The 13,546-nt window shown below is 38.0% G+C and overlaps 1 protein-coding gene across 1 annotated transcript in view; it reads left to right on the top strand.

Annotated features, from left to right (window-relative positions):
- Positions 1 to 679: 679 nt before the first annotated feature.
- Positions 680 to 13,546, top strand: part of LOC105384919 (homeotic protein proboscipedia) — a 47,366-nt gene continuing 34,499 nt past the window's right edge. Inside the window, exons 1-2 of the mRNA XM_038119778.2 lie at positions 680 to 961; positions 10,761 to 11,338. Coding sequence (XP_037975706.2) covers positions 10,891 to 11,338 — 448 coding nt within the window. The 5' untranslated portion in view covers positions 680 to 961; positions 10,761 to 10,890. The remainder of the gene's footprint in view (positions 962 to 10,760; positions 11,339 to 13,546) is intronic.

Here is a 13,546-nt window from a genome sequence, read left to right as displayed (position 1 = left end):
TTGTTTTTCAATGTAAAAGCTCTGCGACGAGAGCCCCGCCTACACTTGATTTAAAATCGGAACACTTGCGTGACAAACGTTGAAAATTTTAAATTTAATACTTTAAATATGGACTTTATGATACGGTTATAGAGCCTAGAATTAAACGATAGTGCATGAGCCATACGGTGGGTTGCTCCGTAAACGCTATTGGCCCAATAGCGCAAAGTAAAACAAACAAGAAACATGAGAGTGAGCGGGATGGCATGCTCTGCTGGTCGAGTGCCACCTAAACTTTTCCCGGTCACATCACTTTCTGGCTCGATTTTCTACGGTAAGAAATGAACCTACATAGAAAACATTGTATAGATAGGATTCTATATTTAAAATCCACTATTTAATAATTGTAAAATTAATTAAAATATACTAAAGAAAAACCTAACAAAAGAGACATAAAATTGTCGGTGGCCAGTGTTAGAAGAGCACGGCAAATCTTGCTTGAAGAATGAGCTCTACATTTTAACTGACGTAAGTCTCATGCGATATTTACACTAAAATGCACCTTACTGAAAAGGAGATACAGATACTAATAGAGTTCATATGTAAAATATTTACGACGTTTGAATGTTCAGGTTCTCAGCGAAGTGGGCATGGCGGCGAGCAAACAGTGACGGTTCCTTTAGTAGACATTTGACAGTCGCCACGCTACACTGACATTCCGATAGTACTGATAACAAATTCTATAGATAAATATTTTTTTGCTGACTCTTTGAATACGATCGGTGCTTATTTTGACGTATGACAAAATAGGGCTATGTGAACGATTTCATTTATTATTGAAACAAAAAATAAATAAAATTTAAAAATTAATTTGTGCTACTTTTAAAGTGAAGTGATCGTGGTGTTTGTTAATAATGACTAGATTAGTATTATTGGTGCTTGTTGACAATTTGTGATGGTGATATTTTACAGAATTAAGCAAGTGAGTGGAACTGTTAAAACTTAATTACTTAGGTACTTATTTGACGTTACAATCAATAATTAATAATTATGTCAATATTTCTACCTAGTGTAAATACGGTTTGCATAGGTTATGAAAATCTTAATTATGATTTTGTAAATCATGTTCCTACCTAGTGCTGCTCTATGGTGCTGTTACAATTGTATAATGGCATCGTTTGCTTCGGCTTCCTAAATTATTTAACTAACCAATCTCCTATAGGTACCCACCTACCTATGTAGGTATACACAAAGGTAGATACCAGAAACCCATTGCTTTCTTTACATTCCACATGACAGAGCCTTGCCTATTAAGATTGCCTGTCGAATATTCAGTAAGTATTTTCCCAGCACAACAATTATCAACAAGCGCATATCTTTTTAACAGCTAAACCAATTTCGATGCAGTAAGGGCAAGAACACCAAAGTATTAGTTATTATACTATGGTATCACCAAAGTTTATTTCTTGTCCTTTAGCGTGTCCTAGCCAGGTTGTACCAGGGCCACATAGGCCGCCGCCGGCCCGCCCCGCGGCAGGGCGGGGCACGCCCACGGCCATGTCCGTATATAACGTAAAGGCTTGCCTGCACCTGCCCTAGCTATGTTGTTCGAGACTCGGGCATCTATATTGTGCTAAAACATACTGGGTTGAGGTTAGAGAGACAGTGAAAATTTTCTTAGGTACAATATACAATGTTGATTCAGCTAAATTCAGGCAATACCGTTTCATGTAAATCGCTAACGCCCGTTTAAAAGGCTCTATGTTAAAAAAAACTTCTTCCTACCATCTGTATAATGCGTTCTTGTGGCTACTATGCGAATATGAAAGTTGGCCCGATTAGGTATGGCTAAATGTTTCAAAAATGTTAAAGGAGTAACCCCTGTAAAATTTTACATTGTTGAGGAATGAAAATCAAGGGATCCTTGAGCTAATAGACAGAAAATGGGTCTGTGTATATTACTATGAATACTTATCTAAAAAAAAACCAAATAAAACGTAAAAATACAACAATAAACGTCATTTCATCTATCATGTAATCTTCACAAAGCAGTCAAATCGCATGATAGGCCTACAAAACTTTAATTACTTTTCAAAGGCGGTCCCAAGGATGTAGTATCGAATGATATGCAAACGCTGTGCCCGAGACACGCCCATCGCGCGTGTATCGTTGCATAACGCCCAATGTGCCGTCATGTACGATACAGTACATGGCTGCTGCCAAACGCCAACCCTTCGTTGTAGCCTGTATTTAAAGAATATAGAGGTAAGCAAGTTTCACAGTGTTACTTCACGTTCTCATTGTCTTTCGCACTACCTATCATTTTCTCCACAACGCCCAAGGTTAACTGGAAGAGAATGCTTTTAGCATTAAGTTCGCCTATGTACAAATTAATTTATGTGCAATAAAGAATTTAATAATAGTAATAATTTTAGGTAACGAATACGTAATAATCTAAGGCAAAATAATAATCATAACAGATATTTTTTTAAGGACAATTAATATGTTTTTCTAGCCTGTAACTGCACTTTCTGTATAGACCACATAAATAACAACGTTATAAATAATAATTTCAGTAGTTAAACATAGGTAAATATGAGAACTGAAACAGACTACCTGACATACATACTTTCAACCTAGATCTTTCATGTATATGCTCAAAAAAACAATTAAGTAGGTACCTACTTATTATTTTAAATTAGTAGAAACTGTAACGATGTAACTCCAATTTTAACATTGGTTTTCTTTATCATTCATTGGGCATATACAAATACACATGTGGGCTACATTTGTGGTCATTCTAAAGTACAACTAGCCATTCCCAGCAGTAGGTAAATTCATCAAAAGATACTGCTACTAAACATTAACATTGATGTACCTAGCATGTATTATAATCTCCATAATAGTATTGTCTCTATAAAAAAGGTGTTGCAAATACTCAGTGGCTCATATGCCTTCTTTTAAATTAATAATAGCGTATGCAGCCAAAATATTTCTGAAACAGCTTCATCTTATCATGAAATTTTCATATCCATACCTATTCGGACTCTGTTTAAATAAGATTCAGCGATGCGATTGTAATTTTTTAATCTCTTACCGAATCTCCAAGCAGAACTAACACCGGCTTACATTTTCTTCTTCCATCAGTGTCAAAATAATTAGCACTACTTAGACGTTCAAGAACAGGGATGAGCAACCCTTCCATGACTCATAACATTACATTACACGTATCAACGTCTCAATTTGGGGAGGCTGTCAGGGACTCGGCGGTGTTTGACGTCCCTGTACTTATAACCCTTGCTTTTTGGGTATTTGCGAAGTAAACGTCAATAATATACCTATTTACAATGTTTCATAATTCTGAAATCAGTGCTGGTCTGTCATATTTGTATTTTGTATTTGTATTTGTTACCAATAGAGGCTACATAGGGCATGCAATACCGGAACTATTTTCAATACCGGTATTGAGTTCCGGTATTGCAACTCAATACCGGGATCCCGGTATTAATACCGATATTAGATTTCCTTGTAATAAATGGCATATATTGTGATTAAAGGTCGTATAGGCCAAAATAAAACGAGAAAAAGCAGAAATTCAGTATTTTGTAATAGATTTTTACGAGAATTGAGTATTAGAGTTTAAATTTTACAATAAATTATTATTTTTACATCCAGTGTCCGTTTACGCATGGACAACAGTAGTATCAAGCGGCCGAAAACTGCATCAAACGGTTGGAAACAAGTGCGCTTCCACAGTACATAGGAATTCTATATCTTAATCGCTTTATTATAGCCTAAAAAGTCCAATTCCGGTATTACTTCAATACCGGTATTAACTTTCAATACCGGTATTGAAAAAAGCGTGAATCTTGACCCTAATACCGGTATTACGAATACCGGTATTGCGGTATTGCATGCCCTAGGCTACAGTAACCCATAACCCAAAATTCAAATTAAAATATCTGTATTTTTAGTTTGTGATGGTTACGCAAAGTTTAGATTAAGCAAAGCCTATTCTGTTAGACCAAAACTTCTAGAGAACCTTATCGTGTTTTCATATATGTGGATACCGCATCCAAACCTATACCTAATAACTAAAATGTGGGAAAACATATACAAACTGACCAACACACAGTAATTTAAAAGATTTTTTGTTACTTTTCTGAAATTTTCCTCACTATATTCATATATAATTTTATTTACACACTCAAGCTACTATTTTGCCGTATCTGTAGAAAGATAAGTAGGTATTATTTTTTATCTTGATCAGGAAATCTTTGAAATTTATTTGATTTTGTTTATTTTGCTCTAAGAACCTGAATAAATTACCAAAACATGGTAAATAAATCCAAAGTCTACTCATGCTTCATATTTTTCATACAGAGATATTATTTCCAACAAAAATTAGTGCCAACGTCATAACGGCAAATAATACGTCATAAAAAGTGAGTAAAAGTGTTGGGGTAGTGAAGTAAATCAGAGTGCGGGTTGTCGCGAATCTTGATGGATCGGCCGCGGGGTGAGCCGGGGTGAAACGGGCCTGGGAACGCGACTCGGCACATCTCTACAGCTGATACTAAAATACACTCAAAGGCAATGAAAAAGTTTTGTACAACATTTCGACACCAAATGACAACATTTAATTCACAATTTGATCAACATATTTACGTTTATAATTGGTAATATTCTAAATTCTGATGCGCTGTTAAATGAACGGTCAACGTCGCTATACACTTTTGTTCCTTGTCAAACTAGCTACATAACAAACTGACAATATTTGAATGAAGTGGAGTTTGTGAGTTTGATAAGGTACAAAAGTATATATACAGGGTGATTGGAAAGTCGATGTATTCCTTTAAATGGGTTGTAGTTGAAGGCATTTTCAGTCGATTGAACCCCATAATGAGAAAGTCCGAATAATCATAATCCGAAAGTCAACCATTTCTGAGTTATTTAAGTTTTAAGTTTTTTTAAGAATTTTGCCGAAATTTATGTTTAAAAGCAAAATATTTAAAAAACTAACGATTTTTTAAATACTTTTTTTATTGTTTTGCATTGGTGACACCTTAGTCAACTAATCATAATCATTAATTGCTCAATATTTTACTTAATTTAGACACAGTGCTTCAAAATAGATGAAACATTAAGAAAATGTTACGAAAGATGAAAACAAAAAAGCTAATTTAAAAAAGAATTTTATCTGACAATTTTTCAGGCACTACAGCTTAAAAACATAATCAATTTATAAGCTTTAAAATGACATATTCCAATCTAAAATCGATTAAGGTATGACCAAGATATAGCCAAAACAACCGCATAGGTGAACAAATCTCAGTAGGGAAACGAACAAGATTTTGTTTAAATTTTAAGGTGAAATGTCTTATAACTGGACTTTGTAGAGCTCCAAACCGTTTGCTAATTATTGTTCTTCGATAGCGCGGTTCCTCAATGGCACAGATCGACTACAAGGTTGCTTCACCGAAATAATGCTTGTCCGATAACACGGTTAGCCGAAGGTACTTTTCGATGACGATAGGTTCAACGATAGAATGCTTTTTCGACTGCCCAGTTTGTCAAATTGTTTGACTACCAAATTACATCTCCTATAAGACTTTTCGCTGAAATATTTGACACAGTGTTTGAACACGTTCAATTTAAATCAATCATTGTCAAACAGTCAATTGTCACGTGTAGTAGCCAGCCAGTAGACCAATCATGGTTTCGGCGAATTAACCGTCGTCGAACAGAGTTTTGTGGAACGGGGTTGTGAAGAATTATTTTGTTTTACCAATCATAATTGAAAATTACAATCGACTAACCGTGTTATCGGACAAACATTATTTCGGTTGAAGCAACCTTGTCCTAGATCTGTGCATTTGAGGAACCGCACTATTGGAATACAATAATTAGTAAACAAATCAAAAAAAGGTTCGGATAAGTCCAGTTACAATACTTTTTACCTTAAAATTAGAACAAAATCTTGGTTGTTTCCCTACTGAGATTTGTCCGCCTATGCGGTTGTTTTGGCTATATCTTGGTCATACCTTAATCGATTTTAGATTGGAATATGTCATTTTAAAGCTTATAAATTGATTATGTTTTAAAGCTGTAGTGACTGAAAAATTGTCAGATAAAATTATTTTTTAATTTAGCTTTTTTGTTTTCACCTTTCTTAACATTTTCTTAACGTTTCAACTATTTTGAAGCACTATGTCTAAATTAAGTTAAATATTGCGCATTTAATGATTATGATTAGTTTACTAAGGTGTCATCAATGCAAAACAATAAAAAAAGTATTTAAAAAATCGTTATTTTTTTAAATATTTTGCTTTTAAACATAAATTTTGGCAAAATTCTTAAAAAACTTAAAACTTAAATAACTCAGAAATGGTTGACTTTCGGATCATACATTATGGGGTTCAATCGACTGGAAATGGCTTCAACTACAACCCATTTAAAGGAATACATCGACTTACCAATCACCCTGTATATAGCTACTTATGCAGCTGACTGTACTTCAATATTGCAGACGGAGTCATTTCCGTTTGAGAGAATTTGGTGCTATTTTCAGTGGAACTTTTTCATTGATCGCGAGTGTATCTTTAGCTGTTCATTTTTTAAATCAGTTTACGGTACAGGTTGTAAAAAATCAATTACAGTTCGGCCTACATCATTGTAATAAATTTTAATATAGAACTTTGAAAGGGCTGCGCTTCACCTTAAAAAAACTTGTGAGAAATCAACAGGAAATACACAACAAATGTGTTGAAAATGGCCACAGTTGTTTTCCCGTGAATGAGTACCAAACAAGTATGTATGTGAGTATGGCCCACTCCCAAACTTTCGCGTTTATAATGTTAGTAGGATTTTGATTTATGTTACAATTTATGTATTTTCGTAGGTACAAATAAATAAATTGAGTAGACATTTTTCTTAGAACAGGCTTTTTTAATCAAATAAATACTCAAAAAGGTGTGTACAATAGAGAGTGATCAATTCGATGAACAGCTGAACAAAGTGAACCAAGGAGCGATGTATAAAAGTAAAGTGCCGTTTTGAGCTGTTCAGTTTTACATGTTTAACTAGACACAGAGTGATGTAAGCATTCTTGTGAGTTGCATGTGGCTGCACTAATAGCTAGTAATTACTCTGAGTACAAACCGTTGATGCTATCACGATCATGTATTGTTGCAGCGTTTCAACTTTGTGGGTACAATGAAAGCTGAGGAGTTGTAGATGCTCTATTTGTTAGTTAAGTATACATAAAATTTATCGGGTCTTGGATGTAAGGACAGTGCAATTCAATAAAATATACATATGGATAGGAATTTGGGTACATTGATTAATTTGAATGGAGATATCATGTCATGAGGAAAATAAATATCTCTAGTTTTGAAATCAAGAGTGAGTTAAATTGACTTTGTACCTGCTTACGTACCAAAAAATCTTTTGATATTTACGTAGGTGGTCTGAAAAGTTTCCGACCTCAACGTGAAGATGGCAGCACACATCAATTAAAGACAAGGAATGTAACTGTGCATCTTTTGACAGCAACACTTCATAATTTCAGCCATTTTTGACGCGTGGTTTTTATTTTACAGTCGTTTGAGTGAGTCGATGTGAGCATTTCTATGAAAATTAAAAAAATCGAGTATCGAGCTGTCTTAAAATATTGGTTTTTGAAAGGGAATACCCCTACGCAAATCAAAGATGAGTTAGATTCTGTGTACGGGGACTCTTCACCGTCATTTACCACTGTAAAATTTTGGGCAGCCGAATTTAAAAGTGGCCGTAAGAGCTTCGGAGATGATGAACGTTCGGGACGTCCAAAAACTGTAACTACTGACGATAACATCGCTAAAGTTCTTCTAATGGTGTTAGACGACCGCCGAATTAAAGTGAGAGAGATAGCAGAGGCAATGAAAATGTCCAGAAAACGTGTTTATCACATATTAAATCAAGATTTAGGCATGAGAAGGCTGTCCGCGCGTTGGCTGCCGCGTTTGCTAAGGTACGACCAACGACGTGTTCGAATGAACATTTCCAATGCTCTGTTGGCGCAGTTTAGGCGCAATAAATCCGTGTTTTGGCGCCGCCTAATTACTGTTTTACAGGCTATGTAGAAGAATAAAAATAAATTTTAAGAAAAAAAATCTTGTATCTATGTTAGGTCGGAAACTTTTCAGACCACCCACGTATTTGTTCGAATCTTTCGCATGTGATCTATTAAACAGGCTCTGCTGTAAGCCTATTGCCCTCTTATTCTTAGTAATAATAGTAAATTGCGTGATATGATGTCCTACATTGGACTCATCAGTTCATACAGTTGTTACATCACTTGTCCACTTGCGTCATGTCCGTCATTCCGCCACTCTCAATGCAGATAAGCGATTTGTCCGACACTCAGACTTGCATCATCTAACACTACCTATTTATCACAAACAAAATATAACAAGTAATATTAATGTGAAGACTTAGGCCTAAATTTAAATACAGCCTGAGTTTTTTATGACTTAAATTGCGGTGTCGAATTGATTTTTAAAATGTAATTGAATACCAATATAGATTTTTCTATACTTAACAAATTTCATGACTCTAAGTGCTTATTTATTAAAAATCATGTTTTTACAAATTACATTGCTTGACTTTCAGCGGCATAGCTCACCAGCGATGAAGTTCTTACAGAAACACCAAACACTATCTCAAATCCAGCACAAACTAAAAAAGTTATTTAAAACTCAAATGTAATTAGGTACTATAGTATATATTTGCGTGTACACAATGTAGCTACGTAGCGAGGTTCAGCCCGCGGTGGGCGGCGCCGCACGCCACTCGGTTCCCAGAAGACGCAAATGGTCGCGAGCGGCAAATTGGGCCCTAACCACTAGTTTGTACACACGCAGATGTCCCGGCCGTTGTTTCAGCCTGTATTTTACATAATTATTGTGTATTTCGTATCGCTGAGCTTAGGGTCTGATACATGAGGCTGAATAGGTATACAAGAGCTATATAGTAACACCGGTTAAGAATCAATCACTGACTGCCTATAGGATGCACAAAATACAAGAGGACTAAATATTGATTTATTCTCATGATCATCAACAACACAACAAAACTTTGTTATAAATATCTGTGACTCTGCCTACATTTTATCCTTATTATTTTTATTTTCTCTTACGGTTACCGAAACTGTGCCATAAACAAATTCGTAAGTAGGCTGTGTGCTCCTTTTATGTGTTTTTAAGAAGCACCCCTTGAGGAAACCGGGAAAAGTGAAACGCAGCGTAAAACCTGCGGCACTTTGATTTGAAACAACCAGGGGAGAGGCACCCTCGACAGTTACAACTTCCTACGTGTCTAATGCTTATCGAGGAAAACGAACCAAATACATTTTCACAAAATCTCACAAGGAAATATTTAAAACGTCCACAGTTCACGCTCACCCCAACACGACGAATTTTTAATTCAAAGCACAGCGCAACCCATACACATTAAAATAGGTTTAACCGCCAGCCGTTCCATTTTCAAAAAAATAAATAAAACAAAAAAGAACGTTCCCGCCATTTCTGCCGGGCGCGCCGCAAATTCCTGTGGAAAAAATCGTATTTCAAACGCGGTTTGAATTTTAATTGACATTCAGCGCGCGCGAAAGCTTCGAGCCGTCCGGTACTTTGCGGGTATTTTAGAGTTTATACCGTAGAGGATAGGGTGTATTCTGCATGTCGTCACGCGGTGGCTGGGGTCAGGCAGCCAACAGTCGCGGATATAACGCTGATGCGATGCACCCGCGCCGCTTCCGACAGGGGCGACGTGCTAAACGCCTCCACGACCCACTTGTCAATCATTCATAGTCCAAACGTATTTCACCTTAATTATTAGAATAGATAAATTATCGAATACAGTAAATATTTTTTATCCTCAAAAGTTTTAAATAATAAATGTAAAATAAATAGGTGCCTAGTGACCTAAATGGACCTCGTTTTTTCACCTTAATTTTCCTCTGCTCCAGGGCCAAGGTGCGCCACAATACTCTGTCCTCGGCCTTCCTCATTCATCCCAGTGGCTCAGCAATATGTTTAATAAGTACGCTGTCTAATTAATATTTTTTTACTACGGCACTTAGGTACTTTAATTCTTCCTGAAACGTAATCCTCCCTATGAAGTAAATATTCTTGGTAAACTGTCATTCTATTGTGTTATTCCACTTAAGTACTACCATAAAAACTATATTATTAGGTATGATGAGGTATTATGTACGTACAAAATACAATAATATCGGTCATATACTCGTATTCAATTAAGAGGAAGTGACATGGCGAGTGTTGCAAATTACAAGCAGCCATTTGAATACGTAATTTCATCACTTTGTTGTTTAGTCAGTTTCATGACAATTATAATGGCTTCATTGTTGTAGCCTTCATGTCACGTACCGCACTTCATAAACGTTGGTGAATTACAATAAACAATTTGAGGCATTCATTACGCGTGGTTCATCAAGCCACACTTAGCGCTGAAATTATTCGCAAAGCCGCTGTAATGTCGACGGCCGCGAGTAATGGCCGAATAACCGCGAGCCGCCCGCTCCGCCGCCGCCGCCCGCTACGTTTAATTTAGCGCCTCTCAATTTGTTCCGGGACACGAGGTCATTACAACCCCCTATCCTCCAATTACTTCACTATCGACGCCAATATCTTCCAACCTAAACACATTCCTCCCTGAACGGCAGAATGCAAGTCTTTTAACTTTTAATATACCGTGCTAATATTAACGATTGCTTTCAGATATGTCATGACAAAAACATCGGGCTCCAGTGCAATGCAAAGCTAAATAGGAGTGCAACATAAAATGTTATCGCATGCGGCAAAACGGAGAAGCACCTGGAGCCGCGAGTGACCCGCTCGGAGTGCCGCCATGCAGGAGATCTGCAACACGGCGCTGCCGCTGGACGCCAACCCGCTGGCCAGGAAGATCAAATGCGAGGAGTTCCCCGCCATCGGGCGCAAGCCGCGGGGCATGGTGCGCGATGACATGGACGAGGAGTTCGGGCTGAAGAGCCGCGGCACGCCGGAGGGCGAGCTGGCGCGCATGGATCACGGCGGGAACGGGTTCTGGCTGGCGGCGGTGACGGCGGCCGGCGCGCCGCACATGCTTGACCCCTGCACGGAGACCGGCTTCATCAACAGCCAGCCCTCCATGGCGGAGTTCATGACGGCGCTGCCGCAGCTGGGCGCCGAGCTCAGCCCGCAGCACACGCCGCCCGGCTACGCGCCCGACCTGCCCTCGCCCGCCTCCTCGCTCAACGTGCCCGAGTACCCCTGGATGAAGGAGAAAAAGACCACCCGGAAGAACAGCCAGCAAGGTGAGTCACGCAAGCTTAACTGTTTTACCTCTATTACAGCAGTCGTGATATGCCAAATTATCGTCTCGAATTCGAATGGCCATAAAACATTACTGAGAACTTAGTTATGCCAATTTCCAGTGTAAAAATGGGGTTTATCGCGCCATACGATCGTAAATTGGCCACAAATAACAGAACAGCTCCTCAATCACGCGGCGACGTTTCGTTTCGTAAGTGCGCCTAACTGCCGCGTGAGTAACTACTTCAGTTGTGCCTTTCAACGGCACCAACAAATGGCCATTCAGCCATTGTGTTCTGGTTCACGGTCCCGGAGTTTCTTTAATGAACATCAAATTATTCCGAAATATATTGAATTGTGCGGTACGACGAGTTGCTTTGGGTTAGTGGGTGTGGCAACATGTGCCAGTGTGTAAGTATATGTGTGTGTGTGTGTGTGTGTGGCATTAGCCGAGGCAGCGGGCCACGGCTACAACGGAGCCTCGACATGCTCCGTGAACACAAATTATAAGTGAGAACATTTTAGAGCATATTTACATGCTGACAGATACGGACTATATCGAATTTTCTTTATGTCTCATACTTAACAAAGACTCTATTCTGAAATTAGATTCTCACGACTCAGTTTTTGTTATGCCGGTCACGAGTACCGAAATGAATATCAAATGGGAACAAGCACAAAATATGTATTTGACAAAGCTATGAGACGTCGTCATACGAGTATTTTGACAAACATAACGCTCCTTGTGTTTCAGTGATTTTCTGCAATAACTTATTAATCGTTCGTCAAAACGAGCACTTTTATGCTTTCACACAGAGCTTTCGTAAGATTATTCGATGCTTTCAATGGTTCAGTTACTATTCATAGACCTCGTACTAGAGAATACGTTATATAGTAGTAATGTAGTAGCTGCTTCGGTTGATGATTTCAGTAATGGACGCACTATTAAATAAAATATCCTCAACTATTCTTATCTTATATCTTCGGAGTACATAATACACCACGACTACTCAGTGTTCATGACACGACAACAGATCGCAGGCCGTTCGAGACAAATTAACATAACATACCGAATAGGAAAAGAGGTCAATATGATATGAGAAGAGAAAAAATATCTGTCTTTAACCCGTTGGGTTCTGCGAACTGCACCAACTTGTCTTAAAAAAGTCTTAAAAACTTCGTAGCATATAAAACATTTGCTCCCAGGGCCTCAAAGATCGTCTTCGATCATCTTGAGCCAGCAAATGTGACGTATTAATAGGTTGTAATTCTTGTACCTCCAGTCACCTGGTGACGTCATTCCCTCGTGACGTATGATGATGGATCATGTGCCGAGGCATTGTTCTGTGCACCGCGTATTGTTCTGATGACAAATTTGGGGTCATCTCCTCTTTATGCTGTTACAAAAGTTGTAGACAAATGAGGTGATCAATGGGGGATAAAAATTGCGAATCTTTTTCGCAAAAATATATTTTCTTTTATAATAATTTGAGGACTATAGTGGAATCAGATCATTTTATGTTAATAAAAAAATATGAAATTGTTAGAAACCAAATTGGCTAACCTAAAACAGACATGCCATATAAAATAGACAGTACTAAGTAGTAAGAAGATTTTGCGCATTTTTTTCTTTATTATTGTTATTGATTATCCATTCATTTTCAAAGTTGCAAATTACATGTTAGAAGCGTGTCCTTGATTATATTTTCATATTTATATCATCTTACACGAACACGATGAGCACTTGTCGAGAGCCGCCGCGCCGGTGGCACCCCCCGCGGCGCGCGCCAGCTTATTACCAGCAGTTGCTACCTCACATCACATTCTGCTTCTAATTATACTTAAGTATATATGTATCTGCGCAATTTAAGAGAAGACATACCTACTTCTTGAAACGTTCTATCTACTGAGAGAATTATAATACGTCATGTATTACTGTAGAAATTTTTAAAAAAACTCGGTGCCTAGGTTGTACAGACAAACAATTGAACTTTACACATCGTTTCATTTAACCATATTTGTAAAAGGAAACTCTAGGGCTAAAACAGCGTACCAATCGATTTTAGATCGAAACTTCCAGTCGTCACAACACAATATAAAAATGCAAAGTTGGTGTCTGTGTGTCGCGGCGCACCGGCCGTGAACCGGCGCGTCATCGCCGCCTCCGGTAGCGGTGATCCATCACTGTCAGTCGAGGTCGCTATCGACCG

The sequence above is a fragment of the Plutella xylostella genome, chromosome 6 (genome assembly GCF_932276165.1).
Source record: "Plutella xylostella chromosome 6, ilPluXylo3.1, whole genome shotgun sequence".
Lineage (NCBI taxonomy): Eukaryota > Metazoa > Arthropoda > Insecta > Lepidoptera > Plutellidae > Plutella > Plutella xylostella.
This window is presented reverse-complemented; position numbering and strand designations above follow the sequence as displayed.